General features: G+C 37.1%; 1 protein-coding gene across 1 annotated transcript in view; it reads right to left on the bottom strand.

Annotated features, from left to right (window-relative positions):
* Positions 1-20,157, bottom strand: part of LOC100888627 — a 201,883-nt gene that overhangs the window by 144,226 nt on the left and 37,500 nt on the right. The window contains exons 16-31 of the mRNA XM_030997330.1: positions 19,680-19,914; positions 18,517-18,648; positions 17,453-17,581; positions 16,662-16,789; positions 15,876-16,119; positions 15,506-15,584; positions 14,220-14,362; positions 9,874-9,999; positions 9,371-9,490; positions 7,254-8,501; positions 6,262-6,396; positions 5,667-5,789; positions 4,251-4,379; positions 3,041-3,160; positions 732-851; positions 34-171 (exon numbers count right to left, since the gene is read on the bottom strand). Coding sequence (XP_030853190.1) covers positions 34-171; positions 732-851; positions 3,041-3,160; positions 4,251-4,379; positions 5,667-5,789; positions 6,262-6,396; positions 7,254-8,501; positions 9,371-9,490; positions 9,874-9,999; positions 14,220-14,362; positions 15,506-15,584; positions 15,876-16,119; positions 16,662-16,789; positions 17,453-17,581; positions 18,517-18,648; positions 19,680-19,914 — 3,349 coding nt within the window. The remainder of the gene's footprint in view (positions 1-33; positions 172-731; positions 852-3,040; positions 3,161-4,250; positions 4,380-5,666; positions 5,790-6,261; positions 6,397-7,253; positions 8,502-9,370; positions 9,491-9,873; positions 10,000-14,219; positions 14,363-15,505; positions 15,585-15,875; positions 16,120-16,661; positions 16,790-17,452; positions 17,582-18,516; positions 18,649-19,679; positions 19,915-20,157) is intronic.

Genomic DNA, 20,157 nt, shown 5'->3' with positions numbered 1-20,157 from the left:
AAATCAGTGGTCTCACAACTTCCATTCACTCACCTTCACACTGGAGTCCGTTGCCTTGGTAACCAGCTAAGCAGGAGCAGTTATAACTCCCAGGGAGATCCACACAAGCAGCATTGGTATCACACTCATGACGACGAGTGTCATTCTGAGACAGGGTGCACTCGTTGATGTCTGGGTAGAAAGAAATTAGAGAATTAAATAATTACTGTAATCTTATTCTAATGTACACAAGGAAAACTAGTGATAGATATCAGTTTAAAGTTACAAGAAATTGTGGCCTTTGTATTGAAATTTGTAGAAGAATAATCAGAAAATGATTGAAAAGATTAAACATTGTTTGTACAAGTATGTTTATTGAATATTAACTGTGACAAAAATATTTAATTTCAATATATACATGTAAATAAAGCTACATTTACAAGAAATGTGAACAAGAAATGTGAACAAGAAATTTGAGAAAATATCTTGTCAGCCATCCTAAAACAAATTCTGTGAAACAGCTGTGACCCCATGACGGCTTGTTTGATTTGTTTTCCCTGTAATGATTGAGTAATGAAATACCCAATTATCTAACAAATTCATTTAAATTCTATGGACAATATGCATCAAAGGGTATAGAGGCACTGAACAAGATCTGCAGCTCTGGATGTAATACTGAATGCCAGATGGGGCCTTGGGGGGGGGGGGGGGGGTATGAGGAGTAAATAGTCTGAACCATATTCCTAACTTACTGATACAGCTGGTTCCAGTAGGGTCATATCCACTGGGGCATTCACAGATGAAACTTCCAGAGGTGTCAACACAGACCGCTGGTGATATGCAGGTGGTGTCGTTTACACATTCATCGATGTCTGTTGGGGAAATAAGTTTGATCCAAGTAAATCACAATTGCCCCTTTTCAGGATAACAAAAGTAATGAGCAAATATATAAAATATCAGGAAGTTAACTTAAACAACAAAATAAGATTATTCCTGACGACGGATAGTCAACCTGTTCGAAACGTCAAGCCACTCCTACCACCCATCCTCTCCAAGCGCTTTAGTTCTCCTTAGAACTATAAGCTAAGAAAGATAACCAACAGGCTTTTTCAAGACTATACACCAACAGTCCTTTTCAGGACTACACACCCTCAAGAAAGATTACCAAAAGTCCTTTTTAGGACTCCTCAATCCTCCCTCTCTCTCACATGGTGCATCCAGAAGCCTGCTAAAAAATAAGATTACTTGCACAATGAAAAAAATGCTTTGAAAATAAATCATACTGAGTGCAACGACATAATAAAGTAACATATGCAATAGTATGAGTATATTTACAGTGATACATCTAATTTCATTTAACATAATAGTGGTCCTATTCAACCAAAAGAAACGATTTTCATCTTTAATCAAATAAGATACATAGTAATGTAAAGGAATTTTGATAACACTTTTATTACACCATCACCAAGAGTTGCTTACTATTGTGAATTCGCTTAAGGCTGGGAAAAGTCCTGGTTACGATGGTGTCAATAATGACATAATTAAACAGGTTATCATAGCGATTATTCAACCCCTTATTCATGTTTTTAATTCATCAATGTTAAATGGAATAGTCCCCGAAAACATGAAAATTGCAAAAGTCGTACCCGTTTTTAAAAAGGGTGATCCTCAATCTTTTTCAAATTACCGTCCTATTTCACTTCTAACCTCCTTCTCAAAGATCCTTGAGAAAGTGATTTATGTTAGAACTTTAGAATTTTTCAACAAAAGTAAAATATTCTCAAATTTTCAGTTTGGGTTCCGAGAGAAACATACTACCTCTCATGCCTGGAAAATTCATGTAAATCATCTCTATAAGACATTGTCAAGAAACAGTGGCGTAATTCATAAATTGAAATCAATTTTACCTAAAGGCATCCTTTTATTAATGTACTCAACATTAATCCTCCCCTATCTTAATTATGGTGTTCTTGCTTGGGGTAACTCTCTTAAAACTAACCTTGAAAAGTTATATTTGATTCAAAAGAGGGTCTTAAGAATTATTTGTAACGTTAGCTTTCGTACGCACACTAATCCGCTTTTTTATACGCATAGAATTTTAAAGGTGCAAGATATTTATCACCTTCAACTGGGTTCTTTAATGTACAACTTCGATTCTGGTGTCCTTCCACAGGCTCTAGTCAGCATTTTAAAGAAAAATAGTCAAGTTCATGACCATGCTACACGAAATGCCTCTGCGTTTCACCTACCCCAAGTAAGGACAAAGTTAACTTTTAATACCTTGGTTTTTACTGGACCTAAATTTTGGAACTCTCTAGGCTCTAGCGTTAAGCAATCTGTTAGTCTCTCTTCATTTAAGTGTAAACTTAAGGTTTATCTTCTCGATAAATACTGTGACTCATAGAGTAGTTCATTTTTGTAGTTATTATGGTGCCAAGATATATTATGTATTACTATAAATGTAAATTTTCTTCTTGATATTAATATGTGTCTAACTGAATATTTTCAGATTGTCAACCTCTTATTCCCTCCCCCTGTTGTCTTGTGCCCGTTGTGTGCTGTGCCTATTGTCGATGTGCTGTATTCTTCTATTATTTCTCATATTTTCTCTTTTCTCCCGTCTTGTCTAGTCTAGTCTCTCTTTTTGTTGTTGTTGTTGTGTGTGTGTACACTTCTTGTTTTGTTATACCCCCTTTTCCCTATTGTATTCTTAGGTAGTCACAAATATCTATTCATCATGTTTTATCCGGCTCAGAGGGGACCCTAATAATTACAAGCTCTGCTTTTACCAGGGTCTCCTCGTCTTTCTTTTAGTTAGCTATGTTTTTTATCATTATCATAATTTGTTATTTTGCTTTGTAAATGTGTTATGATCCAATGTTATGCTCTGTATGTCACTTGAAAGAAAGACGAATAAAATCTTATCTTATCTTATCTTATCTACCTATGACGTACAGATAATGATGGTACATAAGACAATGATTCTGATGCCAAAAGTATGTTTTTTTTATGCATGACAAAAATTGTCACTGAATTAATTCCTTAAAAATGAAATACTCACTTTCACAGAATGTTCCATTTCCGGTGTAACCATTCAAACAAGAACAGTTATAGGATCCCTCTGTATTGACACACTGTGCAAACTCATGACAATCATTCCCATTTGAACACTCATCAACATCTGAAAGAGAAGAACAGTTAATAGCTTACATGAATCAACTACAGATCAAGGTATGGAAGTGAAGAAAAGAAGATTCATTACATTATGCACTACACATGACGAGGTAAGGAAAGAAATGTATAGGTTTTTACAACAATTAAATAGATTCTTTAACAAAAACTGCCCCAAAATCTGACGTTAATAACAATATAACAAATATTGCTATGAACTAAATAATTCAGTATCTCATCAACATACTGTACGCTAATGGCATTTACATCATGAGACTCAATGACACCTAGGTTTCAATGATAAAAGGTAATAGGAAAATATAAAATTTAGTGTGATATGTACAATTTTTCTACAAAATGCATGTCTGGTCAAGAAATAAAGGAACATATACAAAGTATATGCAGGTAGGAAAATCTATTCTGTTTGATGACTCAAACTTTAAAGGTACACACTTCTGTTTATCTTCAAAATCTTGAACTCAGAGCTTATATTAACCCATTGATTCCTGATTTCTTTTCTTCCCATAGGCTTTAGTACAGGGCCCCATTTCACAAAACTTGGCATCAGTGAAAAATTACAGTTTTGATTATAAGCTAGTAAAATCCTTTCATCTGATTGGTTATCAGCAGATTTGTCATTGAATTTAGTCATTTGTCATTGGAAAAAGGCTTTGTGAAGCGGGTCCCAGGAGTCATCCTGTTCCTGCTCAGTGTTATATGCTCTGGCTCAAAACTTTATGAACCAGAGCAATATAACACTGAGTTTCCTATAGGAAATCTATTCATTCAGATGGTGATATCTCAGCCAATACTTAACCTTTTTAACTGGTTTTCCACATTTGGACATTATTTATTATGCTCTTTCGGAAAATGAAAAAATTGAGAAATTCTAAGAATAGATTTTTATGATGTCACAGCTTCGTTACTTCATGGAAATGGATTAAGGGTATGATACAGAACCTCAATGATGTACGTGACATGAATGTACAAGGTATACAAAAAACTGTATTCTTTATTACGCATCTCTTTACGCATAGTTCTTACGAATGTATGCCTGTCATAGTTTACAAGGTCAAAGGTCAATGATTTGCAAATCTTACCATTGCATGTGCGGCCATCAGTCATAAGGGAATACCCCTCAAAACAAGAGCAGTTGTACCCTCCGATGGTATTGGTACAGTCCTGATTGCACATGTTGCTGTATTCTACATCAGTGCACTCATCAATATCTAGAAAGGAAGGAGAATGGTAATTTAGTTGAATTGAGATTTTAAAGGGAATTGGCTCAATTAGTAAAGTGTCTTCATGTCAATCCACAGATCATGATTAGAAATCAGGGGGGTGTTTCACAAAACTTGTCATCAGTAATAAATGACAGCTTTGTTATAAGCTACTGAAATGCTTGATTCTGATTGGTTATCAGCAGATTTGTCACTGACTTCTGTCATTTTTCATTGAAAAAAGGCTTTGTGAAACACCTCCCAGCTTGGATTGATGACTCCGAGCTAGTGTTGTCTGTGAAATGAGCCCTCTCCCTGATTCATACATGTAGATGCACACTAGGAAACAGTGAAAAACAATGTGATTGATGTCTCTCATACACGATGTCAAAAAGTAAACTAATCCTGATGCACGTTCAGAACCCACTGCACTCCTCGCCAAGAGTAGAGTGACCCATGTCGTCGCCGTTTTCACGAACCGGCACAAGCCACCGAAATCCCTTCAAAATGTAGTTTTTATTTTTTTTGCATTTTTAGCATAAGTTATCAACAATCTTTCATCTCACCAAATTTCAGCATCCAAAACGCTTTAGTTTTTGAGATATCCATGGTTACACAAATGACAAAAACGACACACGAGCCAAAAAGCACGATTCATATTTTCACGAACCGGCACGCGCCGTTATAAGTCAATGGGCTGTGCCGGTTCGTGAAAATATCTTTGCGCTTACAAGACCTAGACGACGCGACACAGGCGGTTGTGCCGGTTCGTGAAAATAAAATACGCGCTAAGACAGCGCGAGCGCTTTTGTCTTGCGCGTAAAGTTACATAGGAAAAACGACACAGTGGCTTGTGCCGGTTCGTGAAAATATTTTTGCTACGTAAACAGCAAAATAATATTTTCACGAACCGGCACGAGAGTCCAAAGCTTCGTAATATTAATAGTAATTGTCATTATGCTTAACAAATGGAATGTATAGAAAATACAGAATATTTTCCTTTCATTGATATGTATTTTGTGATATAAAATTTGACATAAGGCATGTTTCTGGCGAATTCAAAACGGGCTAAACGTAAAACGCGTTTTTCTCAGAATGTACTTATTTCGTTGCGCGTTGGGCTGTGCCGGTTCGTGAAAACGGCGACGATGTATAGGGCTTCATCTGTACATCCCCATCAGTTATACTGGGGGGAGGGACCCAAGGGTCAAGGGTCAGAGTGATTGAGTTCAATTATCTCTATCCAAGGCACAGGCAATACAAAGTAACGAATAGTAATAACGGAATAGTGCTTACCTATACAAGATGTGATGTCGGAGCTGTTGAATTTGTAGCCATTGTAGCAAACACACATCTCCATTCCATTGAGATTAACACAGTCTGCATTGCTACATACAGTACTTATGCAGCTTGTTTCCGCTGAAAATGAAACGGGAGACCAATCTTATTATACATTATCACCTAATTAGCCTGAAAGACGGGTGACTGAGCTTGAAGAGGGGTCATGAGAAGGAGCACCCCTGAAAACAAGATTTTTCTAGAATTAAATATTGTAAAAATAAGGATAAATGAACTGCACATCCTTACTTGGTTGGCAATCATTCATTTTCTATCGAAATTGTTGGAGTGCTATTATTTATTTTGTCTGCTGGATATTCTGTGTTCCAGTCCATTTTCTTCTTCTATTCTGTTAGAATTAAGTTTGTGTCATTAACATAAATCAAGATTATTATGATGCCTGACTGGTTCAAAGTAATGTGACTAGTAATCAATTGTGATTCTTTGTGCAACATATGGCCAGAAGTTTAGCGAACTCTTTGGTACTTGTATCAATATGATTTTTAATCGAGAATGAAATAAATGCGAATTGAATTGAATTGAATTGACTTACGGACACAGTTGCCTTGCAGGTCAGCGATGAAGCCTTCATAGCAGTAGCAACTGAAACCATCTGGGTTCTGAGCTGGGGTGGTATTGTTACACCCCTGGGGGCACCCACTGATACCAAGGGCACACTGATCCTCATCTGGAATAAAAACATAGAAAAGATGATAATTAAATGCAAGAGATTTAACCTGTTAACTATTGAATTGTCTCAGTCCCATAAGCTTATTACACAAAACAACTAGTTCCATAAGCTATGGGCTAAAATTACAACATCTTGAAACAATTAATTCAGAACCTTAACCACCATCAAGGTTTTGGAGCAGGGGTGGTGTTGTTACCCTCCTGGAAGCAACTAATGATACCAATGCACACTCATTTTCATCTGGTATAAACGCAAAGTTAGATAACTGAAAAAAGTATATTCATTTCAAATGGAAAATTTTCTTGATACTACTTAATATGACAAAACATCTAGATTCTTAAAATATATCAAAGACAACATGGATATATAAAAAGCATTGAATCCCACATTATTTTTTTGTTAATCTAGAGAAGATGTTGACTTATTCTTAATTCTCTGTAAATCAATACTAATGCCCATAAACACTGATTATGAATACTTTGTATTGTTGTTAACATCAATATCATAATTATCATAATTTTTATCAATTCATAATTACTTCAAAGTGTTCAATATTTTTTTGTTTTTATTCTACTGAATGTGATATTGATATCTTTAGCAGATGCTAACTTACTCTCAAACCAATTGAACCTCAAGTCAACAATATACACACTCAAAAACAACCCCACTGATTACTTCAATTTTGTCAATCATGCCATACTTTTCTATAAATGGGAAACAAATACTCCTATCTAAAGTAGATATCAACTTTTGACCTGTACTGATCATGATTTCTTTACAAATTTCTGCTCTTATATATAAGAGTACAAAATCGCTATGTTTGCGAGATTGTTGTTTCCCCTCCGTAGTCATACCATTGGTAATGATATCTGATGTTGGTAGAGCGGTAGATGTCATATCTGAGGTTATTCCCTCAGTCCTCTCCTCCTCAGTAGTCAGACGATTAGTAGTGATATCTGATGTTGACGACAGAGTTGATGTAAAATCTGAGGTGAAATCTTCTGTTGTTCCTGATTCAGATGTCTCCTCCTCATTAGATAGACCATTGGTTGTGATATCTGATGTTGGTAGAGCAGTAGATGTAACATCTGAGGTGAATTCTTCTGTTGTTCCCGAGTTAGCTGTCTCCTCCTCAGTAGTTAGACTATTGGTGGTGATATCTGATGTTGACGGCCCAGTTGATGTAACATCTGAAGTGAATCTTTCAGTTGTTCCCGATTCAGTTGTGTGCTTCTCAGTAGTTAGACCATTGGTGGTGATATATGATGACGGCCCAGTTGAGGGAATGTCTGTGGTGATATCTGATGTTAAGGAAGCAGTAGATGTAACATCTGAGGTGAATCTCTCAGTTGTTTGTGATTCAGTTGTTTCCCCCTCAGTAGTCAGAACATTGGTGGTGATATCTGAAGTTGACGGCCCAGTAGATGTAACATCTGAAGTGAATCCTTCAGTTGTTCCTGATTCAGTTGTCTCCTCCTCGGTAGTCAGACCATTGGTGGTGATATCTGATGTTGGTAAAGCAGTAGATGTTACATCTGAGGTGAATCCTTCAGTTGTTCCTGCTTTAGTTGATTCCTCCTCAGTAGTCCTTGTCCCTGGCTCTGTTGATTCTGCACCAGTTCTCAAACCTGAGGTTGTGAATCCTGAAGTAGTAGGAGATTGTGATGTTACATCAGAAGTCGATATCTCTGTCGTATCTGCACCAGTACTCATTTCCATAGAAGACTGAGTGGTTGTTGCAGTTGCTGAGATACCTCCTGTACCAACTGTTGTGGTTGAACCTTGAACACTTGTGGTAGTATCCTCAGTAAATTGGACAGTTGATTCAGGGTCAGTTACAGAATTCTCAGAAGTTACATCAATCGTGGTAGACGAAAGAATAACAGTCCCAGTTGAGAGCTCTGTGGAAGTACTCATCTGTGAGGTATATTCCCCAGGGGTTGATGTTACAAATGGTAAGTTATAGGTGGTTTGAATTTGTGAGGTGACTGACTTATCTGTAGTCAAGACCTGACTTGCCATAGAAAATGTAGAAGTTTCTAGAGGAACAGCTGTAGTTACACTGCTTAATGATGAGCCAGCACCATCTGAAGTGTAGAGATCTCGAATAGAACAGAATGAAAAGGGCAAAACAACATTACAATTTGTTGCAAGATTCATTATGCAAACATGACAAAAGTATTAATCTATCAATGGGTAAGCTAGAATGTAATAAGAAAGTGGGGATCAATTGAAAAACTAATCTTGAATAAGCAATATAAGTACTGAAATGAAAATGTTGTGGTCGAGTGCATATGTCACCGGACTGCGGATCACAAGGTCTGTGGTTCGAGTCCTGCCGCGGCACTAATGTCCTTTGGCAAGACATTAATCTACATTTGCCACACTCAGACCAGGTGTGGTAAATAGGTACCGAGTAGAAATATTCCTTGACATGCACTGTGCGCTGATAACAGGTGACGGAGCTAAAGCTAGGGTAATAATTTCCAGAGCACTTTGGAAGTGCATAGGGACGTGATAATGTGATATGTTCTATACAAGAAAGGAATGTTATTATTATTATCTTTATTTTCTCTAGATACAAATGGATCACCTTTTTATGACTGAAGTAATAAAGGAATCATCCATTAAAATGTGTACATTTGAGAAATATGATTTCTTTATCAAATCACCACTGGTGTTTGTTAGAGGGGTGGAAACATAAAATCAAAGCCATACTAAATAATAGTTTATTGTTATAAGTGTCTACTATTGATTTTGACTGCTACCTCAATAATAACAGCTACTAAATAAAACAGGTTTCCAGCCATAAAATCACATTTGGGTTTTTCCAGGACAACTTTGAAAAATCAAGAATTTCCAAGGATTTCCAAGGACCCAAGGAATCCTGTTCATGTTAGTTTTGTTTTTCATAGATTATTATCATATCATAATGAGAAAGTAAATGACTTGAATTCCATATCAAACTCACCAAGACAGGTGATCCCATCTCCATCATAACCACTCACACAACTACACATGTAGCTGCCAAAAGAATTGATACACATTGCATTTGTTCCACATAAACTGCTGTCAGCACACTCATCGATGTCTAAAAGGAAACAAAAACATGTAGAAGTTATTAAGTTCTCCCATAATTATTAAAGAATAATGAGGAAAATTTCTTCTTAATTGGTTAGTCAAGTAAAACACCTATAAACATTTCTAAAAACATCTTGAATGCTCAAGCACAGTGTAATAAAAAAGCGTTTCACTGGATTGTGAATTTCTTTATTTATTAGGAAAACAAGGAGTATATAAAAATAGAAAAAAGACAAACAAACTCAAATTTTTTGAAAGAAGGATATGTGCAGAGATTGAGCAAAATAGTTTGAAACTATCCTAAAAAGAAAAATCTTCTATTATTGTATTGAGGAAACTGCACAACAAAATACTCTTGCAATAAATAATAGAAATAAAACACATGTATGTTACCTTGACAAATTGATCCATTTTGTACGAATCCGGTCATGCATTGACACATGAAACCTCCCACTGTATTAATGCATATCTGAGATGCTGTATCACATGTGTTACTTCCATCTTGGCATTCATTGATATCTGATTCAAAAAGAAAGGAGTAAAACAAAATGACATACAATTAAATAAATAATATGTACCTCACAATGTTTAGGCACAACCATACACTTACGAGAATCCCTTACAGAAGATTATGCAATTGCATTCTAAAAAAGAAATATTGCTATGAACTAAATAATTCAGTATCTCATCAACATACTGTACGCTAATGGCATTTACATCATGAGACTCAATGACACCTAGGTTTCAATGATAAAAGGTAATAAGAAAATATAAAATTTAGTGTGATATGTACAATTTTTCTACAAAATGCATGTCTGGTCAAGAAATAAAGGAACATATGCAAAGTATATGCAGGTAGGTGTTAGGATTCAACCTTTCCCCTCAATGCTACCCGCTTAATTGTTATGTAGATTACAGCATTGGGTTGAATGCATTGCGTAGTTAGGCTCCACTGCACTCTACATACATTGTAGCTCAAACAGGTGATGCATAGCTATAGTGGGTGGGTTGCCTTACGTTGCAGTGTAGTGTCACTATCTGCACACAAGTCATACAGGCAGGACCTATGGGTTGGAGGTGGATGAAAGTTGTTTCATAGGACCTATGGGTTGGAGGTAAATGAAAGTTGTTTCATAGCATTTTGCGCTGCAAGTCCAATTTCCATAGAGAGTCACGATCACCAGAACCGACATTGAGGCCTGCCCCGATTTTCTGCATTTCAGTCAACCAGTCAAACTGTAAGTTTAATCCAAGTTTAATCCATATTTGTATTCCTTTTTATAATGATACATTGGGTGTGTTCATTTGTCATTGAGACAGTCAAGGTCACAAGTGAACCTTTGCATTAGGGATGAATAATGAAGACTGCAAATCATTTCTCTAAAGTAATAATGTAACTCTTTATACATTATATTGTTCATTTCTGAATAATAACTGAAAGTACATGTTCGCAGGATTTGCACTCAGTAATTCAGGCTCTTTTGGATGTTGAAAGGATATTTGTAATGCAATGTAAATCATTATGATAGAAGCCTTTTCTGTAATGCATTTTATTGTATTGCCTGATGATGGTTATAGTCTTGTTAAAAGATATTAAGTAGATGATGAATAATTTAGTATTATTCCGTAGACTATTAATAGCCTGGGTTAATGTTAATTTTAGATGGTGTTCCGGCTAGGACGTACAGAGCAAGTCCGGTATCCAAGTTCATGCCACAATGGGTGGATCTCTACCTGTAACGACTAAGGAGAGATGAAGGTGCCATTACAGATGGAGCAACCCCTTCGTTACACGGGACAAGTTCCAGCAACAGTAACAACTATGGTTTCTTTGTTCCCATGAACAATATTTTATTATCACATCTTGAGTGATTGCATCACTAAAGTGGGTTATTTTATTTATATTTCCAGACGTACGATAAACTTACGACCATTTTCAGTGACGATACTCTGTACAAAGGTGTGATTTTGTGACAGCTTAGAATACAACCTCAGGGTTGGGTTCAATATATATTTTATATCTTTATATGCATTTCTATTGTGATAAGAAGTAATGTAATAAAGATAAGAAGAAGATGATATCCTTTGATACACTTTAACAGAATTTGAATTCGTTGTTTATTGTGTAAATTTCCCTGTGAGACGATAAGAGAGTTAACTAGATCACGAATTAAAGTCACCTGAGTTTACCCAGTTGTGACATTTTGGGGGCTCTTCCGGGAGTCGAACCCGGGACCTCTCGCAGGAATATTAGGTTTTCTTTTAGTGTTTTGAACTGATTGTATATTATAAAACATGTAAAAGGAAACCGCATACATTTTAGAGCGTTAACTATCTCATGTACATTATTGACCTTTTCACTTTTGTGTCTCATTGTTATCTTTATATGAACTAGGAATATTTTGCGATTCTGTAATACAGAACAGGAGTCGGTGGCAAGTATTCAAATCGGCAGAACGTGTTCTTGATTCTCTCTGGTAAGTGACAATTTAGCAATTTGCGCATTTAGAGCGAATTTGGGAAGGGGTTAGTTACCCAGATAGGTTCACCACCTATCAATACCATAGTCCCGCTTTATTGTTAGGTTGGGTTATCAGTATGGAGGTCATTGATGAAAAGTTGATTAACTTAGGTAAGGAACTAGGTTTAGTTGGTGAGACCTTGTTGGAGTTCATTAAAGAAAGAGAACAACAGGCACGTGATGAAAGAGCAGCTGTAAGGGAAGATAAGAAACAAGAATTTGCTTTGAAGCAACTAGAGGGGAATATTTTAGATAAACAGATATCCTTAGAACAGGCCAAAAGGGGAAATGAATCTCAGTCAGGAGATACCAGTCGCGAACACCATAGTTTGACAAGAATCCCAAAGTTACCTCACTTTGATGAAAGTAGAGACAACATGGATGCGTATTTAGAGCGTTTCGAGAGATACGCTAGTAGTCAGAGATGGCAAACAGATTGTTGGGCCATTAATTTAGGTGCACTTCTACAGGGAAAGGCGTTGGAAGTCTACAGTAGGTTGGCACCAGATGAAGCTGAGAATTACTCCAAGCTTAAGGACGCCCTCCTTCGCAGATACCAGATGTCAGCAGATGACTTCCGGAAGAAGTTCTACAAAGCAACGCCAGAGACGGGAGAGTATGCTGGTCAATTTGTTGCTAGGTTAGAACACTACTTCGAAAGATGGTTGGATCTTACGGAGACAGACAAATCTTATCAAGGGTTGAAAGATTTGATTATTAGACAGCAGTTTCTTGAACAGATGAGTCCAGGGCTTGCTATCTATTTGAGAGAGCGTACGCTCAAGACTACTAGGGAGATGACTGACGCTGCTCAGATTTATATCTCAGCACATGGTGGTCATTTCAAGGGTCCAAGACAGGACAACAAAGTAATGACATCCAACAGGTCAGAGAAAAAGAGTGAAGCTTTTCACAGAGAAAAGCCCTTTCACAGTGAGAAGCCCACCAATCGGAAGGCGATTGGGCCGTGTTATTTGTGTGACCAAATGGGTCATCTTGCAAGAAATTGTACAGTAACTTCTAAGTCAAAACCTCAAAAGGTTGGAAGTTTTGTAGCTATGGGATTAAAATCCCATAATCCTAAGAAGTCATCAGGTAAGGACAAGTCTCAAACAAATCATGAAAAAGTTGATGAGGTGAACAGACTCTTATCTTTTGAATGTCCAACATGTTCTTCTTCCCAAGATTCAGGGGTTGACAAAGATACAACACAGGTCGAGAGTGTTGGGATGTTTGTCACGATGTCTGCCGCCGGGATGGAGCGGACTAGACCGTCAAGGAAACAGAGGAGGAAGAAAGTACTGGAAATGTGTGCGGCTTGTACAGGTAAGTTGCGTGCACTCATGCCAGTTAAGGATGGAATTGTTAATTCTCAAACAGTTTCAGTTCTTAGAGACACAGGTTGTTCTTGTGTAGTGATTCGTAGGAGCCTAGCCGCCAAGGATCAGATGACAGGAAAACACAGGCAGTGTATTCTCATCGATGGCAGTGTGCGTTGGTATCCTACTGCTAAGGTACATGTTGACAGTCCTTTTTATGTAGGCTGTGTTGTAGCTTTGTGTATGAAATCACCAGTGTTTGATGTGATTCTAGGGAACATCCAAAATGTTCTCCCACCCAATGCTCCGAATCTGAACTGGGGGTCGTCTACTTCAGGCCATGATGATCAAGGTAAGAATTTATCTGAGGTAGGGATGGCAGTTGAGACGAGATCCCAGGTTAAGGTTAGTAAACGGAAACAGACTCCACTGAAGGTAATGTCTCCTATCCCAGAAGTTTCTCCTGATGATATTAGGAAAGCGCAGTTAGCAGACCCTACGCTGAAGAAGGCGAGAGAGCTCGCGGAGTCTGAAGTTAAACGGCAAAAATAAAGACAAAAAATGCATAAACGGTTCCTATCAAGATTGATTGGTTGGTTGGTTGGTAAGTTGGTTTGTTTCACCTGACCAAAAACAAAGCATGTGTATGCTTGTAAGTAAATGTCCAGGAGGTTAACAGCTTTAAGTTCTCTTTGAGGGACTTGGTAATAAAGATTAATGCCTAACCAAAGGGCACTAACGCATCAACTGGGCTTTGAACTCAGGACCTCCCAGTTACAAGACCACTGCTCTACCATTGAGCCATCGTGTCTCCTTTGAATAAATCCAGTAGTGTGTCATTCTTAATTCCTCTAATCCCCCCACAAGCTCAATGATTATGCGCTCCCCTCATAACTTACTTGTCTGGGATGATGTTGTGGTGTTGGTCATCTCAGTGATGTTTTCCGTTGCCATGGTACTCCCCTCCAGAGTAGTAGCTATAGTAGGAGGCCGAGTGCTAGGAGCCCTCTCACAAGTATCTCCCTCATAACCACTAGGGCACCTTCATGAACAAAGCATTATACAAGGTTTTAGTCATGATTGTGTGACCTGTAGTATCACTTGTGCATGAAACACATATCTATAATTGTTGTTTAGATGCAAGTAGGCAGTAGCTGAATGTAGTATAGGATCATGAAGTGCCCTTATAGCTCTCAGCAAACAATATTCAATGAGCCTTTAATCAGTATATCACCTGCATCATCTGCTCAGAGCCAGAAAGGCATCCTAGCATTAACTCTACAGTTGAGCATGTATGTCAACAAACATGTATCAATTGGGAATCAGTGCCCTACTGACCCTTAGTTGATAATATGATTCTGGTGAAGTTTTTTTCTGAACTATCTGGACATCAGAGAAGCTGCTAAACTATGTGTAGCTCATTAGTCTTTGGTTCATAAGCACAAGGACAATAAGTCTGTGGGATCTATGTACTTGGTTTAAAGGTAATACAAAGTTTTGGGAAATTTTGAAAATTAGCTGGATAGTGATTCTAAGCACTAGAAAATTCAGCCCCTAAAACAATTTTCAAATACACCAGTTTACAGTTGTGTGCGCCATTTTAAACAAAGCCAATGACCTAGAGGTCATGTATTTATGCGTAAATTAAGATTGCGCCCATGCAAATTTTGATGATATCACTGCCTACGCGCTGCGTTGTGCGCGCACATCATTATTTGCATGGGCGCAATCTTAATTTACGCATAAATACCAGAGGTCAGAGGTTATTGGCCCTGAATTCAGGGCCAATGACCCGAGGTCAACTGTCTGCGCATGCGCACTGATACAACTGTAAACTGGTGTATAGCGCCTATGGCCATACAATGGTAGCTGCGACCATGAAAATCCAAACGGGAATAGCTAATCGGTCGATTTTAGTCAAGAAACATTGTTTTATAGCTTTATTAATATCTTGACCTTGAGAGGGAGCTATACAACATAACGAGATTATTATTTACAATTTCATAACTTTAGACTCAACCGCGACAACGATCACTGAACATTTGAACCAAATTCATGACCCCATACCAAAACTTTGTATTATACCTTTAAGTCCACTGTGCACTTTAAAATCTGAATACAAGTAGGGAGATGGGTAAACACATGTAACTTTATATGAAAAGAATAAAAATGAGCTTATACTCACTGGCAGACTTTCAATCCATTCTGCAAAGAACATGTTCCTCCATTGAAACAGAAAGTGTTTGTGCACTCTTGGGTAATTTCTGAAAAAGTCAAACAATATCATCAAATTACAGTATTTCTTTGACAAGAATAACGGATGCACTTCCAGGTTTTCAAAACAATTGGCTTTGTCTGATTTTAACTTTAGGTTAAATACAGGTATGTATGAAAGCCAAACAATGCAATTGAATTCTAATGTTTCCTAACTGAGTAAAATTCAAATATTTCTGCCTGAAGTATTGAATTAAATACCAACTATTTACATGTACACTGTAAATGCAGTACCGGTAGTACAATACTCGGAAGAATTTAACAGTGAAATGTCTACTTACTGGTGAATTCCACAGAGTTAATATCTACATTGATATTCCCTTGAGAGGCAATGCCTGTAGTAAGAATGACACCAGTCTCAAGGGTGTTCACAAGGAGAGCTGTGAGGGAGCTGCTTGAAATATTGACCGACTGGGTGAAGGAAACATAGTATGTCGCCACCACACTGCCGTTGGTGAAACCAGACACCGTGCAAGACTGGAAGAAGTCTTGCAGGTTTGGCTCCAGTAGGAAGAGATATCGTATCTGAAATGGTTACATAAAAACACATTCTTTTATCTCTCTTTTTTTTCTATACCATGCACATGAACATCTATTTATCCACAAACCTCTATACGGCAAGCCAAAATTTAAGATACATGCCAGCAATGGGTGATTTAGTTCTTAAACAGCATTGGTAAACTAACAGTGAGGTATAAACATAAACAAATTGCCACAAAGTAATCTAATTATTTTTTACTATCGAATATCCAAAAAGAGCCGTCATAAAAATGAGAGAAAAAAAGAGAGTACTTCTGACACTATCATGCAAGATTATTTACATGCATACAAAGAGCAATCTGAATATTAATCCACTACTGAATTTCCTCATTGCCACAGGCTTAATACAGGAGTCTCCTGGTTCAAGTAAGTAACAGGTTAAACATACTTTCCTGCAAGATTTATTTGTACAAAAACAATTGGAAAACAAAACCACAAAAATGTATATTAATGAGCTGACTAACTCGAAAGATACATTGCAGAAATCATCAAATGATACACTGTACATATTCTGTACATAAACTTACCGCATTGCTGACTAAGAAAGCTAGACTCGAGTAAGCCTGGCTAGAGGAGTCAGTGAGGTCTGAAGTGAAAATAGCTGGGAGACCGCTGATAAAATTGACAGTGAGCTGGCCACGGTATACTTCATATACTGTGTTGGGAATAAAAGAGGTTGATAGACTTAATATCTACCTTAGATAAGTAATTCTGCAAAGGTAAATGGTCATTTGGTCCAATGTCATTTGGTGTGTTTGTTTTACCAGACTGCTAAGAAAGCATGGGTGTGCTTGTCAGTAAGCAACCAGGGGACCAACGGCGTTAAGTCCTCTCCGAGGGACTGAGTAATGAGGATTAATGCCTTACCAAAGGGCACTAGCACATCGACTTGGTTTCGAACAAGGGGACATCCAAGTTATGCAACCACTGCTACATGTATCTACCACTGAGCTATCACGCCTCCTTTGTCCCACCCAACTTCTATAAATCATTGTTTACTTGTCTTCACTGAGATCATCAATCTCCATATCTTATTTTCCCTTTGCCAACCAGTCAGTTTCTAATTTGGGCTGTTAACTTTTAGTCTAAACTTCTTTAAGGTGTGCTTCAGTTACCATGGAACTGAATTTTAGACAAAATATGCACTCAACAAATCGTAGCAGCTTATTGCTCATTACATCTTCTGATAGACTATTTGGAAATTTTACAGGGGTGGTAGTTTTGTGAGCAAAATTATAATGCACCTGTTTCACACAGACTGTATTTTGACTACCTGGGACTACAGACAAGATCAGCCTACAAACTACTAGAGACTTACATGTGCATACTCCATCATTAGCAATGTAACCTCTATCTATCATGCAGTCACAAGAATAGCTTCCGGCAGTGTTAACACACCTCTCTCCTTCATTTGTGCATGACGTGTCATTCAGGCATTCATTGATGTCTGTGTAGAAGAAAGTAATGTTGATAAATACGATACATCTCAAACAGATGTGGATATGATCAGAAAAGCAGAAAAATAACATAAGGAAAATTGAAGCAGGAAAGTTTATTGGATTACCAAACATCGGGGAAGAAAGTACTGTAACTTCAAATTATTTTAATAGTCATATTACAGTTACTCAAGTGTGGGCATATAGAAGGCGGCACACGGACGTACGCACAGGAGTGTTATACCCATTATCTCAGTGTTATGTAGTGATCGGCAAGTTGTCTACTTCTTGGACGACTATATACCCACGCATGAACATCTTTCAAATATATGACATCTTTTTGCCTAAAAAATGATTGGATTATTAAAGAAGACCTTGACTGCCAAGTGATTACTGTAATACCCAAAGTCAGGTTTTTATTTATCTTATTTTTACTTTTCCTCAGAGTATGCCATCCATCATCTTTCATATGAATATAAACAAGTTTTGCCCAAAACTGAGTAATTCTTTCTTTGCAAATGAAGGTCTTAGCTACTTAAAAAGCTAAAACTTGAATTTCTCCTTCAAGAATATTGATAAAATGTGAACACTGATATGAAGGAACAATGTTTTCATTGAAACTCTTTTCATTAAAATAAAATAAAAATTGATTAAAAATCTGTCTCTAGCAATGAAATTCGAGATATATATTCTTAAACTTGGTGTCATTTTAAAAGTTAACATCTCATGTACATGCTCCACAATGTACTGCCATATAGTATACCAGGGCTCTGACTCATAGAGACTTGCCATTGATCTGTTTGGATCTCTAGTCCTCAATCAATTGCAAGTTTACAATCTCCCATATCTTAAGTAAACTATGGCACTGTTGCGATTGATTTGAATCAATCATAACTCGTGAGTAGTTTGCCCCTGGTGTATTAAAAATCAATTGTTCATCCAGTACCTGTACAGGTTGTGAATCCATCTCCCATGAATCCATCTTGACATTGACAAGTATAGTTTCCAGAGGTACCAAGGAAGATACAGTCTGAGTTTGTTGTGCAGTTGTCTGTCTCCTCCACACATGGATTAATCACTGTATTCAAGAAAAGAAGAAAGAAAAAAAGTCTTCAAATTTATCAGGTTTCATCAAATCTTTTAGAATCCATAACTTTCTGAAGTCACCAAATCTGTCAGAATCCATCATTTTCAGAAGTCACAAAATATCTGTGAAAATCCATCACTTAGAAAAGCCTTCAACTTTGTACAAATTCATCAATATTTCACTCTTGTAATTTATTAATGGATAATGGGGACAACAGACCATGTAGCATTGTACAATTTTTAAGATGAATCATATTTCCCCATAAATTTCATTCTTCTTATTCAACCAAGCCTCAATTTGCCTACACATACATGTGCAGTATTTAAATGAATTAACTTAAGAAAAGAGAGTATGTGAAATACACCAACTAAGATTTGTATCTGTGTAAAAAAAATGATATAACTTCATTGAAATAATTTCCATTTCAAAGTTCAATGGTAATGTTCAAAAGTACTGTCAATTTATTGACCTAATAATGCTTATCTCTATAAATTGACCAAAAGTTACCATCATGATTTCCAAGGAGGAAAAAATAGAGTTTTCATATAATATCTGGGGGGTGTTTCACAAAGATCCTAAGTTGAACTTAACTCTAAGTTGGACTTAAAAATTATGGAGAGCCATTTGTAGCCTTAAAATAAAATATATTCAAAAGCGAAAATTCAAGTATTTTAGACTTTTTATAAATTCCACATCAAGAACATGAAATCTCCTAGATAATGGAAAATATGAATGAACAAAATCAACTTTTCATGCCTTTTAAAATAACTTTTACAAAATATTTTTAAAGATGCTAATGGCTTTCCATAAATGTTAAGTCCAACTTAGAGATAAGTTCAACTTGGGATCTTTGTGAAACACCCCCCTGGATGTATTGTTAAAGTTTCATAGATTAATTTACTACGGTAATGTTGCTCAACATCAAAATCCTGATTACTCCAAAAGTCTATTGTTTGCAAAAATGGCCTTTGCAGCCTGAAAAAAAATCCGGTACCAAATAACAAATTCTGTTATGGACTAACCTGGCTGTCCAACAAACGCAGTACTCCTGATAATGACATTATCTGGCAGGATAATATCATCTCTCCCTTGAAGCCCTGCCAGGAAAGCCACTAGAATCTCATCTTTCGTGGTCGTAGATGTCGCAAGGAAGTCCAGGATGAACTCGACCTCAACTCCCAATGTCTGGAGACGAGAGGTGGAGACGGAGACAGCCGTGTAGTTGGTCAGACCGGCGCTTTGGAGGAGGGTGTCCACCTAGAGGACAAAGTATTTTCAGAGGAAATTAGTGACAGTCAGGATCATTACAGAAACAAACATTGTATTACAGGACAGGAAACATCTGTTGAGGGCAGGAAGAACATCTACTAGTACTCTGAGGTAAAGGATGTAAGTTAATACCCTTCTGGCTCTCATCAGGGACCCGTTTCACAAAGCCTTGTTTCAATGACAAATGACAAAAATCAGTGACAAATCTGTTGATAACCAATCAGAAGCAAG

The sequence above is a fragment of the Strongylocentrotus purpuratus genome, unplaced genomic scaffold (assembly GCF_000002235.5).
Source record: "Strongylocentrotus purpuratus isolate Spur 01 unplaced genomic scaffold, Spur_5.0 spur5_scaffold_4, whole genome shotgun sequence".
NCBI classification, from domain to species: domain Eukaryota; kingdom Metazoa; phylum Echinodermata; class Echinoidea; order Camarodonta; family Strongylocentrotidae; genus Strongylocentrotus; species Strongylocentrotus purpuratus.
This window is presented reverse-complemented; position numbering and strand designations above follow the sequence as displayed.